Below are 19,397 nucleotides of genomic sequence, written 5' to 3'. Positions count from 1 at the left end.
CTTCGACTAGAAACAAAGATTACACCAAAGGATCAAACAACAACCATTTTCTGCAGTTTTTTTGCAGATGGCTTCCTTGTGCTGGGCCCAGCACGCCAAAAATCACACCTCGGAGGAGTACAAAAATTACAACTCTCAGATGTCCTCGATTGCTGGCCATGCAAGGAAGCGAATGAGTCATGTAAGATTTTCACCAAATGAATAACCTCACATGTAGTATGATTGCAGTTGTAGGAAAGTACACGTGTCATTTGTAGCACTAACATCCACTCACTTGTGACTTAACCCTATTTCATTCATTTGTGATCCCTAGTTCCGTATAATCCACTGATGAGCGAAACGAGAAAATCAACTCAGGAACACTGGAATATATCTTTAATTCGATCAAGCGTCATGTTGCGTGGTTATGTTAACGAGCTTTTGTCCTTATAAGGAGGTTATCGACAGTTTAGGCCAAATTTCGTAATCGTGATAATATTATTTTGATGTGAACAGATTTTTGGGATCTTAGGTACCTTAGGTTTCGAATTCAAAAATAAAAAAGGGTAGTCCCCATATCCGTTTTGTCAACTTCAGCCACTTTTCCACCCCTAGGTTTTACGAACATTGTTGGATGGTTGCACATTTTCTATCATATTTATATAATCTCTTCCAGCATTGCACTGAAACTTTAAGGAACACACACCAACTCGGTTTGGATTGTAAAGAAAGTAGGAAAACGTCACTGGCACCAAGCACTGGGACCAAACACTCCACCTATAAATTAAAAATACAAAGTTGTTTTTCCCGAATAAAGAGAAAATGCAATGAGTAAAACTAAATGCGCACCCATATCACAACCGTAGGATTGTTTTCTTGTCACAATTATTAATGGAATTCGGGCAATTTTTCCGAAATTTGTGCCATCTTTCATACTATTCTTGTATCGGGAATTGTGTGTTGCTCCCTATGTGGGAGCTTGCACTATTCCTTCTGACTTGAATTCTCACTTGACTGACTCACGACTGCCATCCAGAGCACACGAGAAGTCCATCGATCCTTCCACTCAGCAAACCTCGGCAGGAATAGCGCAAGCTCCTACGTAGGGAGCAACACACAATTCCCCAAGTATCGCCACAGTCGCACCAACCTCTTCTTCACATTGTTGTCCCCAGCGCGGGCTTGCGAATTAGATGGTTTCGAGGCAACAACGTTGTGAATGGCCAACGGTCCTCAGCGTTCGTTCAGCATCTCTCCGAGCGACACTGACTCAAGCTGCTATCTGGCGTTCACGAGGTGTTTGTCGTGCTGGAAACGGAGCGTCTCTGTAAGTTTATATCCCTCGTGATGTTTGTGCTCGTAGAGCACTATATATGTGGTGCTCTTCAGGCCCAATCTTCCTCAGCCTACTTAAGCTCAACTGATGAGGGGTGTATTCCCCGAAACACTGTGTATTGAGCAGTGAGTGGTGCTTTTTTGCAGGTTTGCCGAGTGGAAGGTTGGATGGACTTCTCGTGTGCTCAGGATGGCAGTCGTGAGTCAGTCAAGTGAGAATTCAAGTCGGCAGGAATAGCGCAAGCTCCCACACAGGGAGCAACACACAATTCCCCAAATATCGCCGAAATCGCACCAACCTCTTCTTCATATTCTTGAATCGTCGTATTTTTTCACTCCAAATGTATAAATCCTATTGTAGTTTCATCATTCCCTTTATGAAGAAGAGACTCTCACTAGCTATACAGTACAGTACACTGATTCTGGCACATTTTATCTGCATTGATAGTCATAGTGATTGATTTTCCGTGCCGAATTTCTGACCCTGCATGCATGTCCCATGCGCGTCAACAGTACTTCACACTTTCCTTTTCCCGCGTTATCACCTCAGCTATGCCAGTTTTGTATGTGACCAGATAAAAAGTGACCTATTTTAATACTTGGACGCTTTCGAGAGAGCACAGAAATGAGCGTGACAAGGTTCACAGTGCATCATGGGCGGTGTCTTGTTCCAGAGAATGGCACCAATGAACTGGGTCGTACCTCTACCAGAACGACCGGGCCAGAAGGGTACCTGCAATAGGTTTTGGTCAGCTCCACGAGTGCGATCACTCTGTGTTCTGGCGTAATAATTCCAAAACAGGACACTTGAACGGCCATGAATGCAGCGGCGAACGAATATTAGGATTTTCGCTGCCAGGGCGTCCTCGAGGGTAGGAAGACAGAGTCTCTCGAAGAGCCCTGCAATGGAAGTCCACGGCGGAAAGCCAAAGAAAGTATGGATTGCAGCTTTCGTCATTCGAGTGAGGGCGTCCATGTTTCTGGCCATCAGAGACGGATAGATTGCATTGGACACGTATGGTAGTCTGGACATGATCATTGCATTTAATAAAGTTTTCGAGGAGACTTTCAAGCTTTCATAGTGGGATGGTCTAAGACCATGATTGAGAAACAGAGGGTACCAGGTTCAAGTCCTGCTTGGAAGCGGAAGGATTTTTTCCAGCCGTGCTGCGACCCACAGTTAATTGGGAACTCGTGGCCTGGCACGAGGGAAACATGGATGCAGTGAATGGGATTTCGGTCTTTGACCACTTTGTGGTGGGTCTGATCTACTCACCTCCCACCGCTTAGGAGCTGCATCTGCGCCTTGATCCAAGAGGGTGGTGGCGTTCCTGCGGATGCGGAAAACTGGGCCTTTGGCCGAGTCTCACGCGAACCGTGAAATTTTTTTCAAGCTTTGACGTGAGCGCCATAGTGCACCAATGGAGCGTCAAACTTGGCGAATGGTGTGGTCAGCGTGGCCATCCCAGGAGAGCTCATTATGAACAATAACTCGAAGGTAGCGAGCCTGTGACACAATTGTGAGCAGTTTCCCGTCGCAACGGATCTGGAGCGGTTCTGCACTCTGCTGCCCACCACGAGGTGTTATATGCAAGACCTAAGTCTTCGTCTGATTCAGCTTAAGGCCACGGTCCTCAAGCCAAGTTGCCAGATTGGTGACTGCGGTGCTTAGGGAGGTGCACACCACTGCTCGACTCCCAGCGGCCTCTAAAACGATATCGTCCGCAAACTCTTGATGAACGACGGGACGTGGAATGCAATTGTGGATTTCGCGAATATACAGAGTAAAGAGCAGTGGGCCGAGAATCACCGGGAGCCCTGTGGCACGCCTCTACTGCACTGTGTGTAGCTTGACATACTGCCGCCAACAACTACACGCTGGTACCGGTCGCTGAGGCAACTAGCAAGCCAGGAATTCGCAGTGCCTGTCACACCCATGTTGGAGAGCTCTTCCAGCAGCAATTTGTGCTTGACAGAATAGAACTGCCCATCGGATTCACATAGACAACAGACCCATACCAATCTTGCATGTCTCTACGTCTGTGTACTCATGTACTTGAGTACTCGAGTGCTCTCTCTCTCTCTCTGTTTCACACCCGCGCAAAGCACAAATGTGGGCCTCGGACCTCCGACCGAGTTTATCAAGATTTTGCACGCGCTCGGGGCACACGAGTAAAAAGAGTACCACACACGTGAGTTTGCGCGTCGTGTGAATTCCCTATAACCCCTACCGAAAATTCAAACGAAACCTTCGGCAAACTCTCCTTCTTCGCTCCAAATTTTGCTGCAAAAATCAACATTGGCTATTCCCCCTTCCTGAAGAGCGAGAGGTCCAGTACCTTATACAATTAGAATTTCAAATCCCTTAGATTTTTGTGCTGTGCATACGAGTAGCGAAAAAGATACATCCATACGCCCAACTTCAAAATTTCAACTTAACTGTCCTAAACTACCATAATGTCATTAATTTTAGAATTATTGCCTCCTCGCAGATTATTTAAATGTTGTACAGAAGCTCCAGGCAGGCACAGTGGGTTGGTCAAAGACCATGATTGAGATACGAGAGGTACCTGGTTCAAGTCCTGCCTGGGAGCGGTTTTTCCAGCCGTGCTGCTACCCACAGTCAACTGGGAACTTGTGGCCAGGCACAAGGGGTACATGGATGCAGCTAATGGGGTCGTTTTCGGCACTTGTGCCAGTGGTTGTGAGACTTACCCACTCACCCCCACCGTTAGGCGCTGCATCTGCCGCTAGGGTTTATCGGGTGTTAGCGGCCGTCGTGAGTTCCCTTCGGGAACGGATACGATAATTTACTTTTTTTATTTTTTACAGAAGCTTTTATAACTTAGACATGCTACTCACCTTTTCGATTGACTCGTGTTGCAGCTCAAGAGAACTCCGTGCCCAAAATAATCCCTGACAATGCAATCTCCGCATCGTCGCAATCCTGCAGGGGTTGCTTCGCAGGACGCATTCCAACACACCAACATCAAGGTTAGTGCCGACACTAAGACCTGCAAGCAAATGAAGAAGCATAATTAGGAATATTACAAATCACACAGTACAATTAATTAATCCCGTGTCCACACAGCAGCTCAACACCACGGCCTGTTGGAACGCAGCCGGCCTCGCTGTAATCACACACTTCACGCACAAACTGTGCTGCACAGTACTGAGCGGGGAGCCCCAATACACAGTCATTAGTTGGAGGCACTGATTGAAAGTAGTTCACTTCATAAAGAGAATTCTAAATATGCCTAACTCCGGTTAGGTAAGGGAAAGCCACGAGAGATAGAGACAGTAAGTCAAAGCACCAAACGAATGATGAGTAGGGGGATGGGAACAACTCGAGAGGTGCAGTACGTACCGGCACGAACGGAGGCTTCATGTTGTTCGCTTTGTAAACAATTCCCATTGGCGGGGACAACGTTTCTACTTTCCTTTTGTCGCTCTGAATCAGAACAGTCTCACGTCCAGCAAGCTGAAGAAGAATGATAACTGATGTTACCGTGTAAGCCCGGACCTTCCGTTATATCTTTCCAACTGCAGCGTCAAGGAGAGCTTTCCATTCCCTAGCTGGTCCATTTGTGGTGTCGCTTGTGCCGTGGGAGCCAGAACAGTGGCTCACACGAGCTCCTGTGCGCTCTCTTCGGCATCGGTCAGCACAAAATGCGCTCGAGCATCTCGTTTTGTACTCCCCCAGTCAAAGGCTGAAAGGGTCTTTCAGAACTGCTCCCGGAGCGGTATTTATAAGGTGAGAAAGGGTCTTGCGCAAGCCCTGGTTCCCTCCGGGTCTTCCTATGCGGTTACGAGAACTCAACATCCAACCAAGCTCTACACCAATTTTGGAACAATCAATCAAACTGTAGGCCCTTTTGGGTACGCCATGAGTGACAGGAAGTGAGGGACCTCTTCAGCGACTTATACTGCTGGTACATATGTACATGTAGACTGTAGTTGTCTCAACTCCTTTCGTCCTGAACCCAGGAATTAGAAAGGCCATTTTTGTATTGTTTTTGACTTTAGTATTTTGCGGCCTTTCACCGGCAAAATAAACAAAATTAATATTTTTTAACCACCAAGTCTTTGGCAAATTTTCTAAACAAAAGTCTGTTGGCGAATAAGGTGTTTGCTCCAAATGTAGGAGCTCGCCCTTCATGCCGACTGACGTGACACTGGGCTGACTCACGACTTTTTCTGAATCCCTACTCTTTTTTTGTTTTTGCTTTGTTTTTGTTTATATTTTAGTTCGCTGCCTCAGCAGTACATTGTATACGGGTAACTTCAAAGAGGGTCGAACAGGAAACAATTGAGGGTCCTCAGAAAGCGAGTGAGAGACAAGAATGGGTGGAGCATTTCTTTGAAGCCCACTTACTGCAAGAAACGTGGCTTATAATAAAAAACTAGCTGGTAAAGCTTGAATACAGTCACAAACTACAGTCAACGGGAAACGCAAACAGTATAAAATACATTGTCGAACTGAAGGCGCGAGAAAAACAGACAACTTGGAAAGGTTTAAGACACGCGGAAGCATCCTTGCGTGTTTATTATGCACTAACTGGTGGAGCATTCCAAAGCAATGAGGCTCGCGAAGAGAACGAAATGAATCCGCTTTCTCGTGGCAGCCAGATAAGTGGCTCACACGCGCACTCGTCGGCATCCGTCAACTGCGCTCGAGCATCTCGTTTTGTACCGCACCAGTCAAAGGGTCTTTCAAAATCGCTCTCGAAGCGTTTCTTATAAGGTGAGAAATGTCTTTGTGTAAGCCCTGATTCTCTCTTGATCTTCCTATGCGGTCTCGAGAACTCAACACCCAATCAAAGTCTACAACAATTTCGGAACAATCGAACAAACTGGAGGCCCTTTTGGGTACGGCCATGACTGAAAGGAGGTACCGCTTCTGCGACTTATTGCTCGTAGCTATCTCCACTCCTTTCGTCCTGCATCCAGGAAGGCCATTTTTTGTTTTGTTTTTGCTTTTGACGGTTTGTTTTTGCATGGATTACACTTTCGACAGAGCCACTTTCAAGAGGAAATTAAACAAACAGGCGTTTCAGAGTAATTCCTGCCGACTGACTTGACACTTGTCTTGACTGATGCACGACTCTTTTTCTAAACCACAGGAGTACAATATATAACTTCAAATAGGGTCAAACAGGTCGTGACAAAATACCTCAAGGTCATCAGAAAGGGACTGAGAGAGAAAAAGAGGCGGAGCATTTCGCCGAAGCCCAGTTACTGTACGAAACGTGGTTCATAAAAATTACCTGGCAAAGCATGAATGCAGTTACAAGTCACAGCCAACGGGAAACTCAAAAGATTTCAATAATTATATTGTTGAACAGAAGGGGAGAGGAAACAGACAACTTGTCGGAATTGATTAGGACAATATTGATTTTTTTAATAGCTATAAAGAGAACAAATTCTGCTGTCATCGCCACACTACAACAAAGTCATGAAGGTTTACCAAAATCGATTTTCTTGTCACAATCATCAGTGGAAAGCCGTGACTGAAGAGTAACCATGCTGAATCAATGATTAATATACATTCAATAATGTGTTACTAGAACAAAACAAAGTGCTAAAATAGAATGAGGGAAGGTGAGACAATAGAAGTGAAGTGAGAGCTAAGTGCAACAGGGGTGAGGAACTAATTACAACGCTAGAACTGTGTATTGAGACAAACAATCATGCTGTGCACCTACGAAAACAATCTTAACGCAACTACATGTTTCTTCTGCTTACAAAGATCAGGCTTATGCAGACGAATACAAACAGCCTCAAGTACTTTCAACTGACTAGCGTAACGTGCACGACAAAGAACAGAAAAACTAAAATCATCATACACCTGCAGACACTTAGGGTGAGACAACAGATGAAGAAAAACGGCAGACTTCTTACGATCACAATCACCATCCGATTCCTCGTCTCCACCAACCGCAACCTCGTCCTCCGTCTCATCTTCCAACTCGTCCTCAGTGTCGTCCCCCGTGTCATTCTCCTCATCCACACCGATCGGTCCCAGGCTCGCTTCATGTTGCTTAATCTCTGTTCGTTGACTCCTCCTTTGATCTTGATGGTAATTTGTTACCATTGTTGTTGTTGTTATTGTTGTTGTTCCTGTTGTTGTTAAATCTTCTGTTCCCAGTGTCTTCGCCGGTGCTTGACATCCAGTACTGTAATAATTCATTGAATAATTAGCCGTTGAACGTCTAGGTCTTTGAATGTTGATCGTGTTGTTTTCTCTGTTGAATTCCGTTCCCTTCAGCTTTCTTTCTCCTTGTTCATGTTCAGTGCTTGCCTCTTCCATATTCACCTGTTTGTATTCGTCTGCATAAGCCTGATCTTTGTAAGCAGAAGAAACATGTAGTTGCGTTAAGATTGTTTTCGTAGGTGCACAGCATGATTGTTTGTCTCAATACACAGTTCTAGCGTTGTAATTAGTTCCTCACCCCTGTTGCACTTAGCTCTCACTTCACTTCTATTGTCTCACCTTCCCTCATTCTATTTTAGCACTTTGTTTTGTTCTCGTAACACATTATTGAATGTATATTAATCATTGATTCAGCATGGTTACTCTTCAGTCACGGATTTCCACTGATGATTGTGACAAGAAAATCGATTTTGGTAAACCTTCATGACTTTGTTGTAGTGTGGCGATGACAGCAGAATTTGTTCTCTTTATAGCTATTATAAAATTGTTGTCTCCACGTCGATTATTGATTTTTTTATTGATTTTTATTTCACGGATCCTCCAGAGGCAAATAGGTGCCTATCGAAGGGAGTCTCCTAAGTAAGTATGGTAAATGAGAAAGTATGTTCGTAAGGGAGAAGAGGTAGAAGATACATTAGAATATAGAGTACAGAAGAAGTAAATTCAGTACTTCGGGTAGTACATTGCATGCTAATCATAATGAGAATTAGAAAAGCAGCATTGGGGACTACTATAACTGACATATACACAAACTATTGAAACTATCATAGATGTGGTTAGCCTAGACACAAAAGTCAGGAATACCTTTCAAAGAAAACATAGATTGCGAATTATACCGACGAACAGCAATACTAAATACTGCTTTGGTAAGAGGGTAGCTGGAAGTGAGACAACAAGGAGGGGTATTGGGAAAATACATGATGGAAATAGACAAGGCCAAGAATCTGCCGTCGCCATGCTAAAGATACCCAAGAGGACAGAACATAGAGGTCTTCTTTGGAAGTCGTCCAGTCAGGCCGACGCTTGAGTTTACTATTTAAGTATGCTCTAGCAGCAGTAGGGTTGTGGACATGGTGGCTGAAACGGAAAACATCCAAACGGGAACAGCATATTCAAGGAGGGGACGAACATAACATTTATACAAAAAGATTCACAGCAGGAAAAGGAAGGAAGTTGGACATGTGGTTTAAAATAAAAACCCGACCTCGAAATTTGGTTGTAATGTGTTGAATATGGGGGGACAGATTGAGTGAAGGAGTGAGGATGATGCCCAGATGGCGGTGGGAAGAGGGCAGGGTCAGTAACGTACCGGCCATGGTGACGGTCCTGGGATCAGGTGGGTTTGATTTAGGTCTGCAAAAGGGAACATGGACACATTTGTTAGCATTGAAAACTGCTTCAGCTTTATGGGACCAGTTCACACATCTATCAAGGTCTAGTTGCAGGGAGGCAGTGTGCGCGGCGGGTACGACAGTAGGCGGAGAAACGCAGACCATGTTGGAATCATCCGCAAACAGAGTCAGATCGCTGGATTGGGGAATGCTGGGAAGGGAGTTGATAGAAAGGTTGAATACTGTAAAAGAGGGCCTAGGTGGGAGCCTTGTGGCACACCAGCGGTGAGCGACATATGGGTTGATAATGCAGTGCCGACCCGCACAGACATCGATCGGCCTTCCAGGAAGTCCATCAGCCACGCGAATGAGTCAGGTGCACACCAACCGGACAGACATGAGGCTAGGAGGCGATGGCTGGTACGATCAAATGCCTTCGATAAATCAAGAAAGACGGCATCACACTGGGCCCGGTTATCAAATGCAGAGCTGACAGTTGATGTGACATACACAAGTCGGTCAACCGTGCTTCGGTGGTGGCGAAACGCGAACTGTTTCGGCGACAGTAGTTTGTGTTTCGCTACAAACGCGTACACCTGGCGGCTGATTAACGCTTCGTAGCATTTTGCCACACCATTCAGCAGAGATACCGGCCGGTAGTTAGCAGGGTCATTGCGACTTCCCTTACCCTTCTAAATTGGGGTAACGATTGCAACTTTCCACTCAAGGGGTTGGGATCGGTAAGTGGTGCAGCGGTTAAAGAGAGCAGTGAGGGACTGGGCGAGCACTTCTGCTGTCTCTCGTAGGATCCTGTTAGGAAGACTGCCAGCTGTAGACTTTCGCACACTTAGGGTCGACAGTGCCTTGAATACTTCTACGATAGACAGAGAGCGGACAGCAAAATGTTTCCGAAGAAGAAGGCATGGCGAGATCACGATAATCTGCATCCGACGACGGTGTAGCTTGACTATTCTTGGAGAACTGTTTACAGAAGATGTTCGCTTTCTCAGGGTCGGTAACCGCTAAGGTATCGACTCCTTGGATATCAGGTATAGGGGTGCGAGAACAATTGATGTGGCACATTTTCTTGACTCTCTTCCACCAGTCATAAGATCCTCGATCTGCATGAAGGCCTTCTGACATCTGGTCGTAGAAGTGACGTTTAGCTTTACGGATGGCAGCGACGAGGCAGTTCCTTGAAATGCGATAAGCAGCCCAGCACTCAGAGGTATTGACGCGTTTTGCTGCAGCAAATAGTCGATCTCGACGTTGACGGAGGCGATGGTGCACAGAGGTGAACCAAGGCTTTCCATAACGATTTGTTCGTTTTCTAACCTTCGGAACAAAAGATGATGTGTCAACTAGTGTTCGCCAGGAGACCCATGCTTCATCTGTACTAATGGCTTCTTGTACAGCAGCGAGAAGAGGGAGGCTCCAAAGGTGGTTATTAAGTGCGGGCCAGTCTGTGGCTGCATAGTTATTCACGAGCATATCAGAGTGCACTGGTTGCTGGGAACGAGTCGGTATTGCGAGATCAAATACCACGGGACAGTGATCAGAGACAGGGGGAAGTGTGGTGAGGTTGTGGATGAGGAATGGTTGGGTACAGAGAACAAGGTCCAGGAGAGAAGAGCTCTGACCTGCGGCGGAGACACGTGCTGGGTGGTCGCGTACAAGTTGTGTAAAACCAGTATCATCCAGCAGTTCGACAAGGCATCTTCCAGCAGCAGTGTTCGGGTCCTACCTATACCATTCGTTGTGCCGAGCATTAAAGTCACGGAGGATGACAATGGAAGCCGTAGTGTCGTAATGGAAGAGATGGACTGACGCAAGCCAGAGAGGAAGGTTGAATGATCCTGCCTTGGTGGCCGATAACAGCAGAAAATATAGACATCTTTGTGGCCATTTTTTAGTTGAATGCATAGGATTTAACGGTTGGTGTTGGCAGGCTCGAGATCTGCTCGTCTGACGTAGACGAGTCCTGGTCGGAGTAAGAAAGCAACACCACCGCCACGCAGAGCGACATGAGATGGGCGGTCTCTTCGCACTATGTCAAAAGCGGCAGTTGGCAATAATACAGAGTTAGGAATTTTCTGAGTTAGCCAGGTTTCGGTGATGCCTAATATGTCCATGTCTGAAGTACCAAATATGTTATTAATTTCATCGGCCTTTGGGTACCAGCTGCAAGCTTTGGTTGTGGCTAGCCGGATATGATGGGGATGTTTGTTTGGTATGAAGGCTGAGTTATCGTATGGTGATGGGAGAGTGAAGGTAGGTGCATCTGGGTTCAGTTGCCCTGACACACTGTTAGATGATGGTGTCGATGTGGTCCTAGTGGGAAAAAAGATGGGTGCGTGTGAATTCAACATCACAGTTTATGATTTCTTGGGGAGGGGTGGGTTCTTGAACTTCCATTCTCGTGCTGTTACATGCTCGGCAATACAAAACCTGAGCGGCAAAATCTAAAGCATCCTTACGTTCTTTAAAAGGACTAGTTGGTGGAGCGCTCCAAAGGCTCGCGAAGAGAACGAAATGTATTCGCTTATCTCGTCGGAGCCAGAAAAGTGGCGCTTGTGCGCACTCGTTGGCATCCGTCATCACAAAATGCGCTCGAGCATCTCGTTTTGTACTGCACCAGTGCACCAGTCGAAGGGTCTTTCAGGACCGCTCCCGGAGCGGTTTATATAAGGTGAGAAGTGTCTTTGCGGAATCCCTGGTTCCCTCCGTGTCTTCCTATGCGGTCTCGAAAACTCAACACCCAATCTAGGTCTACACCAATTTTGGCACAATCAATCAAGCTCGATGTCCCTTTTTGGGTACGACTAGGACTGAAAGGAAGTGAGTGACCGTTTCAGCGACTTATTGGTTTACTCGTAGCTGTATCCAATCCTTCCGTTCCGTTCCGAAACATTGGATCGGAAAGTGAGCGCAACCAAAACAAGCACAAGCCAAAGATCTAATGAAGGGGAAGTTATGCGAACATGTGAACCTTCCAAGTAGTGGCAAGGCTGTTGGAGTGCACACCCAAGACGTGCTAGAGCTGATAGCCAGTTAGTTGTAGAACGTCAGTACCGTCGGTCACTGACGGTCAGTGTTGTGCATTGTAATCGCATGAGCTGATTGTCAAGTACATGTATTCGTTGCAATGTTGTAATGTACAGTCAAACCTCTTTAGGACGAACACCAAGGGACCGATGATATTTGTTGGCAATAACGGGAGTTCTCCTTATCCATATGTTTTACCCAGTGAATACACATGGTTTTATCCAATACAGTTACGAGTACTAGTTCTTCTTAGGCAAACATTTGTCTTATCAGTGTTCTTCCTAACGAGGTTTCACTGTAACTACTTGACTCCGCCGTACTGGCTACTGCTGATGTTTGCTGCATGGCATACGCTATATGCGCTGTTTAGTAGTACCAAGAGTACATAACCCCCCTGGTAGTAGTAGTATTCTTTTATTTATAGCAGGGAGTAGTACTACTCCCTGATTTATAATGGAGAAACCAAAACAGGCAGATGCCTAATAACAATGGACCCACTGTGTAGGGTGGAGGGGGGGGGGGGGTTGCGGTTTGCTGTATACGCTGTCATGTCATGGTATTATGTGTATGTTTTTGATATACATGTACGCTGTTTTTGCATGCTATAAATAGCTGGTGTTATTAGTGTAGTTATTATGTTCGATCAAGTGAAATATACTGTTGAAGAGAAATATTATTAGTTGTCCTTGTGCCGTGTGGTCGTTTGATCCTGACAATTTAGAGAATCACAAGGGTTCACAACACCTTTTGTCTTTTTCGCCGACCAACATCAGGGTCCAGCGGATAATGCCGGCATTATATTCGGCATTATGAGACTATCTGAGCATCAGAGCATTATGGAGCATTAGAAAGGAACAAGACGAGCATTATGTGAGGTTTATTTATTTATTTATTTCTGCACCTCGTGGCATGTCAAGACAGCCAATTGAATTGAGGAGAGGGTGAGACCAACCACGGAAGAAGAGAAAAAAGAAAATGAAGAGCACGTACACAAAGTGGGAAGGGATTAGCAACTTACAAAGCAATGGGATGCTCAGTGGGCTATGTAGCGGAAGTGGTGACTGTGACTTTGTTTACTGGGAGATACTGAAGTGCTGTCTGACGAGGGTACGGAATTTGGGCATATCTGGAGCTTGTCTAACACTGGGAGGCAGTTGGAGCCACGTGGAGTAGGAGGAAAAGAAAGGGGAATTTACGAATAGGGTAGACCTAGCTAGGTGGAGACGAACGCATCTTCGGGTGGTGCCACCTGAATTGAACCAATTAAGGGATTGTAAATGAGCAGGGTGCTGGTCAAGGAAAATTGAATGTGCCAGGGTGCACTTGGAAGCATCAAGGTAATGTTGCAGAGTGGTAGTGGATGCAGCAGCATACAAGTCTAGATTTGAGATATAACGATCAGTACGGAATATGATTCGCAGTATACGGCGATGGAGAACTTCTAATTTACCTATGTGGGTTTTGTTAATGGTGGACCAGGCAGGGAAGCCGTACGTGAAGAGGGGAAGAATGTATGATTTATAAAAATTAATCCGGCAATTTTTGGGCAAATGGGACAAGTGACTTGACATTATGCCGACAGATCGGCATACTTTGGACGACACATGATCAGCATGGTGAGACCAGGAGAGGGCGGAATCTATGACAATGCCAAGGTATTTATGGTGGGGCGCTACAGAGATAGGGTGACTGTGATCATCGGGAAAGTGGAAGATGGGCACTGGATCTGTGGGAGGGGGAAAAAGGAGGAGCTCGGTTTTGGTCACATTTGGCTTAAGGTACCAAGTGCTCATCCAGTGAACAATGTCGTTGATACAGGTCTGAACTTTGGGGTAGAGGGTGGCGTGAGATGGGGAGGAAGCAAGGACAGTGGTATCATCTGCAAACAAAGAAATATTGGGAATTGAATAGGGGAGGTCATTAACGTATGTGAGGAAGAGCAGGGGACCTAAAATGGAGCCCTGGGGCACTCCGGATGTCACAGACTCGGGGTCAGCGCGTTTGAGCGGCATAACGAGTTTCATAGTGAATAATGTCGGAAAATCTCAGGTATTTGGCAACAATCCGCTAAAGCCATGAGGTGAAACGCCGTGTATTGTACCGGCACATGACTTTGTGATTTTGTAGACACGTAATACCTTTAGCACTAATGCTACATTTACCTGACTACATACATGTACATGTAATGCTACATAATTATAGTCTTTATGTAGCAATGTAGTCAGGTAAATGTACTGGTGATGTAGTGTAATGGGTAGCCGAGTGGTAGGCGCGGTGAAATCAACAAGAATTACTTTTATTCTACTTTCAGGTACACACCTGAGATATAATCGTTAGTGAAAGAAGAAGCGGCAAAATAAATAACTTTCTCTCCGGTGCTCACCTAGAGGTTGAATCCTTATTCTTCGAGTTAGCTTTCATTGCTATCCAATCTAATCTAATCTAATTAAAACAGAAAAAGCGCAGCAGCTTTTATGCAACAGACGCCGTACGCTTATATACGGAGATACACTAACTATACATCAGGCAAAGCTCCGTATTAGTTCCGTACTACTTCCGTATTGGTCGGGCAGGGATACTACACCCTCCCTTCCTACAGATAATCACGCCCTCGTGATTTTCAAAAAATTAGGGAAGAGTTATGAACACAGCGTCAACCGGAAGATGGCAAATTATATCGGAAATGATAACGTTTAGAGAAGACAGAAGAAATGAACTGATAACAAATCATAAAGTAGAAGCACACCAGGTTCACACGATCTCACGGGGTCAAAAGGGGAAAGAACTGTCCTCCAAATAGGACCTGAAAAACCACAGCACTCTTGCTGCACAACGCTGGCACAACCCGCCAGGAACATCGCAGGTCAAAAACCGAACTGAATACACTATACCTATAAGGGGCGTTGTCACACACATTGTCCCACGTTAGCTGGGTAAGCCGTGGCTCACCATGATCAGACGCCTACCAAACTAAACTGGATTCACACACTCGCATAAAGGAAGACTGAAAAGAACAGGGAGACTGAAGGAAGAGAGGAAAGAAAATGCCATACCTAGAATCAGCGTTAGCGTTAGCGGCTGGAGCTACGGCGGAGGGCAAGCCAGGTTTTATCTTCATCTTGGTTGAGCTGGTCACTCAGAGCGGCTAGCTCGGCGTCAGACAAATGACCTCCCTCCTCCTCTTGAATCATGGTCTTCACATTGTCGATAGCATCGCTTTGCGCGACGTAAAGAGTGATTGTCTAGCCAGGAAGAGTGTTGACGAAAATCTGCATCCCACCACGGAGACGAAGTACCAAGTGAAGAGTGGGCTCCTGCTTCCGACTGCGTGCCGGCGAAAATCAAACGCTGCTGGTCTTGGGGAATACCCTCCTCGTCTTGGGCAGAATCCTGCCTGTTGTCGTCCTCATCAGCTTCGCCATCACTACCGGTAGTATACATGTAGGTAGCGGGTCGCTTGGAATCGCCATCGGAGTCTCCAGTGGATGCCATGCGGAGGGAAAGGTGATCCACGCTAGCACCCTGACTGTGCTGCAAGCGAATAAGTAGGGCCAAGCCCAGGACGGCAAAAAACATGATTCTCACCTTGATTCGTCGCAGGGAGCTGCAGCGGCCCAGCGTTGCAACTGAGGCTGTTACACAAAATCCGCAACGATGATTTACGAGTTCTTTTTTAGAAATCATGGAGAGCCATGGAGGAGACTAGACGTACATTGTCATTGCACCCGAAGGCAATATCAAACATACGAAGATGAGGTTTCCTGTTATGCCATAGGCTCTGGCCATAGCGTCTCTAGCAATACTGAAGTAAACATTGATCCAGTGATACATTTGAACCTGGATGAAGGAGCGGCTATAGCCTGTTCCAAATAACCGTGCCTTTGCCGAGTCCAGCTCAGCTCAGCAGGCTCGAAAAGAACTAGAATTTCTCATGGACGCAGTACCAAGACGATTTGAGTGCTCAGCAGCACGTGTCTTACTTTCCTGGTGAAGCACATACAGTTCGTCGTGGACGATTGTAATGCAAGGCCTACAGTCAAGTGCTATCAGAAAAGCAGAGTATTGTGGCCAACCATTTGTCCCCATGCAACCTCAGGAGAAGAAGACAGCGCAAGCAGAGGATGTAGAGCGGCAAAATATCTTCTGACCACGTTTTTTCAGAATTTCCGCAAATGGGAGGGATCTCGATCCGAGATCGTCTCCCTGGAACTGGACGTGACCTGTTTCAGATGAAGACATTTTTCATAGAGTGGAAGCAGTGACAGCTTGTCTGTAGGCAGGAATACCACATCCCGTGATATGCTTCCAGCATCCAAATAATCACCAGCAATAATGGTTGCACCTCTCACTACATGGATAAGCAAGGGAAAAGATTTGATACACCCACTATTCAGCCACAGCCCTGCATCAAAGTTGCAATGGAGAGCAGCCAATGGAGACGCGATCATGTCTTATAGTGCTGAGAAGTGGTGGAGCTCGTGAGAGATATTGTAGCAGCTTCAGAGGCAGATCGACTAAACGCATCCTTTCCTGGAAGTTTGACAATGTGCAGCATTTTGTTCTTAACATTATAGCCCTTGTTGAAGCATTATAATCAGCATTACAAGGTAGTTTCCGTAAAACTCTCAGACTCCATTGCAGCGTAGTTTTCACATCGGAAAATATCTCCATTGCACACCATACATAACAGGCTCTCAGCTGCATCGAATAGATTTACTTATGCCAATATTTCGCCCATTGGGCATCATCAGGGCATTCATGCAAAAGAAGAGGCAAGCGCCAACATAATATACTCAGCAGAGGGAAAATACTAGAGACATTCACACTTACAAAAAGTGTAGAACCAACACCCTGAAATTCACGTATTAAGTCCACACATTTGGTAGCGCTATACATAATGTAGATATTCAAGAAGTATTGGATTTACTTGTAATGTAAATTTCATACAGAGGGTGTGAAACCACACGTAAGAGAGCCATAGAACAGTGAATGTATAGAGATAGCGTAAAGTGTAAGTGTAAGTGGACAAGTCCGGTGGTAGTTCAGTAGGTTTCAGGTGATAGGTCGCAGTGCTGAGTGGTAATCCAGTGACTTTGCCATGATTCAATTGCTGGAGGCCATCGCGATCAGGAATCGCAAGGCAGTGACAGCTTGTCTGTAGGCGCCATCCGTCATCGCAGTTAACTGCTGCCTTGCGATTCCTGATCTCGATGGCCTCCAGCAATTTCCTGGATTGTAGCAGTTAACTGTGATGACGGATGACGCCTAATTGACTGAATCACGGCAAAGTCAATGGATTACCACTCAGCACTGCCGCGTATCACCTGAAACCTACTGAACTACCACCGGACTTGTCCACTTACACTTACACTTTACGCTATCACTATACATTCACTGTTCTATGGCTCTCTTACGTGTGGTTTCACACCCTCTGTATGAAATTTACATTACAAGTAAATCCAATACTTCTTGAATATCTACCGTATAGCGCTACCAAATGTGTGGACTTAATACGTGAATTTCAGGGTGTTGGTTCTACACTTTTTGTAGGTGTGAATGTCTCTAGTATTTTCCCTCTGCTGAGTATATTGTGTTGGCGCTTGCCTCTTCTTTTGCATGGATGCCCTGATGATGCCGAATGGGCGAAATATTGGCATAAGTAAATCTATTCGATGTAGGCCTTGGCGGATAATGCTTGCAGATTCTGCTCGAAAAGCAGTGAAATTGGCAGAACCATACAAACCTTATGGCGGGCAATTCCTCGAATTCTGCTCCATTTCTTTATCCACATACCAAACATGCATGAAACTTACCAGAAAGAGTACCGAATTCTGCCAATTTTTCTGCCGGCATTATCCGCCAAGGCCTAATTCGATGCAGCTGAGAGCCTGTAATGTACGGTGTGCAATGGAGATATTTCCCGATATTACAAGGTAGTTTTTGGAGAATTATGATTAGCATTATACGAGCATTTTCGGAGCATTATCCGCTGGACCCTAACTGGTCCAACATCACTGATCAGGTGCCTTGTACACAATTGTGTAGCCTACATACTAGAACGGTGGTACAATCATGTAGTTCTGCTCCTACCTCCGAAAGGATGCCAAATTATGCTTCAAATTTTCAACCACCAGGTCATGCCAATAATTATGCCGGCATAATCCGCCGGTGCTTATCCAGAGGGTCCCAACCTGGGTTTTCCCAATACGGTTCAAATCAGGGAGTCGTAAAATACCGGTATTTTACGACTCCCTGATTCAAATGATCGCAAAACCGGGACTCTGCCAACCGGGTTATGGTTGTAGTCTGGAGCACTATGCGTCCTCGCCTACGTGTTGGCGGATAATGCTCGGTAATATGGGGTATAATGCTCTCAGTAATGCTCCACAAAAGGCCATATAATGCTCCAAATAATGCTGATAATGCTCCTCCGGATGGAATGTAAACTGCTGAACCTTGCGGTATCGGGCTAAGAAAAACGCTATAATATTGCACCCATGCTATGCAACATAGAACGAACAATCTGGATCCGCCGCAGAGACTCAGCTGAACTAACGGCCTTAGTAAGACCGGTGCCGGCTAGAGCCTTCCCAAGTCGTTTCTGATACGCCAAGAAGGACTCCTTGACCAGCTTCTGCCTCTGAGTTTCCCTCTCCAAACGGGACTTTCCTTGTTTGTGTCTCGCGGTAGCAATATGGGACATGATTATACTCTTCTTCCCTGACAATGTTGTATGGCATGCCAGGCACACTAACTTGCCACAGTCGCTTTTGAGCGGCTCCCGCACCCGTGTTTCGGCACTGATGGCCACTTCAGTGCTCTGTCCATGAGCTACTCGCGTCCTTTTGGAAACATTTCCAGACTTGGTAATAGCTGTTTTCTGAAAAGGCCGCTTCCTCGCTATCGCAGCAGGATCTGAAGTTTCCAGCTCGACGACGTCACTATCATCAGAGGACTCCGCCAAAAGCTCATCTGGAGAAAGCCCAGCTTCCTCCCAATCCCAAGAACGGCATCGCGGCGAGTCAGCCATCAGCGTTGGCTGCTAGTTAGCTGGTCTTACACAATGGTCAATGTCCGGTGAACGTCCAGCGTTACTCTTCGACAAAGACATGGACTCTTGCTTCGATGAAAAATGTTTTTTGTAACATTGTGGACGGTAACCGGGTAAGGTCTGGAATGTGTGCGTGTGCGCACCTCCACCGTTCCATGCTGGCTCACATTTGTTTCGTTGGTTCGGCGTTGTTACCTAGTGTACCTGGATCTTCAAAAAGTGTTAGTTGCTGGCCGAAGATAGACTTCCGGGATCGGAAGTTTCTGCGAGAGTTTCCACACTGTGCTGGACCACAGCTAGCTAGCACTATTGCATGCAGTATACTGGGCCTGGCACTGCGTGCCACGATCTGTTTGGTACCATGCATGGTGTGTGCGGTGGTCTATCGCTTGTACTACTTCGCATAGTAATAATGTTGCCAATCAAAGACCAACGCTATAGC

The 19,397-nt window shown here is 46.0% G+C and overlaps 1 protein-coding gene across 1 annotated transcript in view; it reads right to left on the bottom strand.

Moving 5' to 3' along the window:
* Nucleotides 1-4,326, bottom strand: part of LOC135806786 (leucine-rich repeat-containing protein 15-like) — a 150,354-nt gene extending 146,028 nt beyond the window's left edge. Inside the window, exon 1 of the mRNA XM_065321000.1 lies at nt 4,177-4,326. Coding sequence (XP_065177072.1) covers nt 4,177-4,304 — 128 coding nt within the window. The 5' untranslated portion in view covers nt 4,305-4,326. The remainder of the gene's footprint in view (nt 1-4,176) is intronic.
* Nucleotides 4,327-19,397: the final 15,071 nt, after the last annotated feature.

This window comes from Sycon ciliatum, chromosome 1, assembly GCF_964019385.1.
Source record: "Sycon ciliatum chromosome 1, ocSycCili1.1, whole genome shotgun sequence".
Taxonomy (NCBI): Eukaryota; Metazoa; Porifera; class Calcarea; order Leucosolenida; family Sycettidae; genus Sycon; species Sycon ciliatum.
Note: the sequence above shows the minus strand (reverse complement) of the source record. Positions and strands in the feature narration are given on the sequence as shown.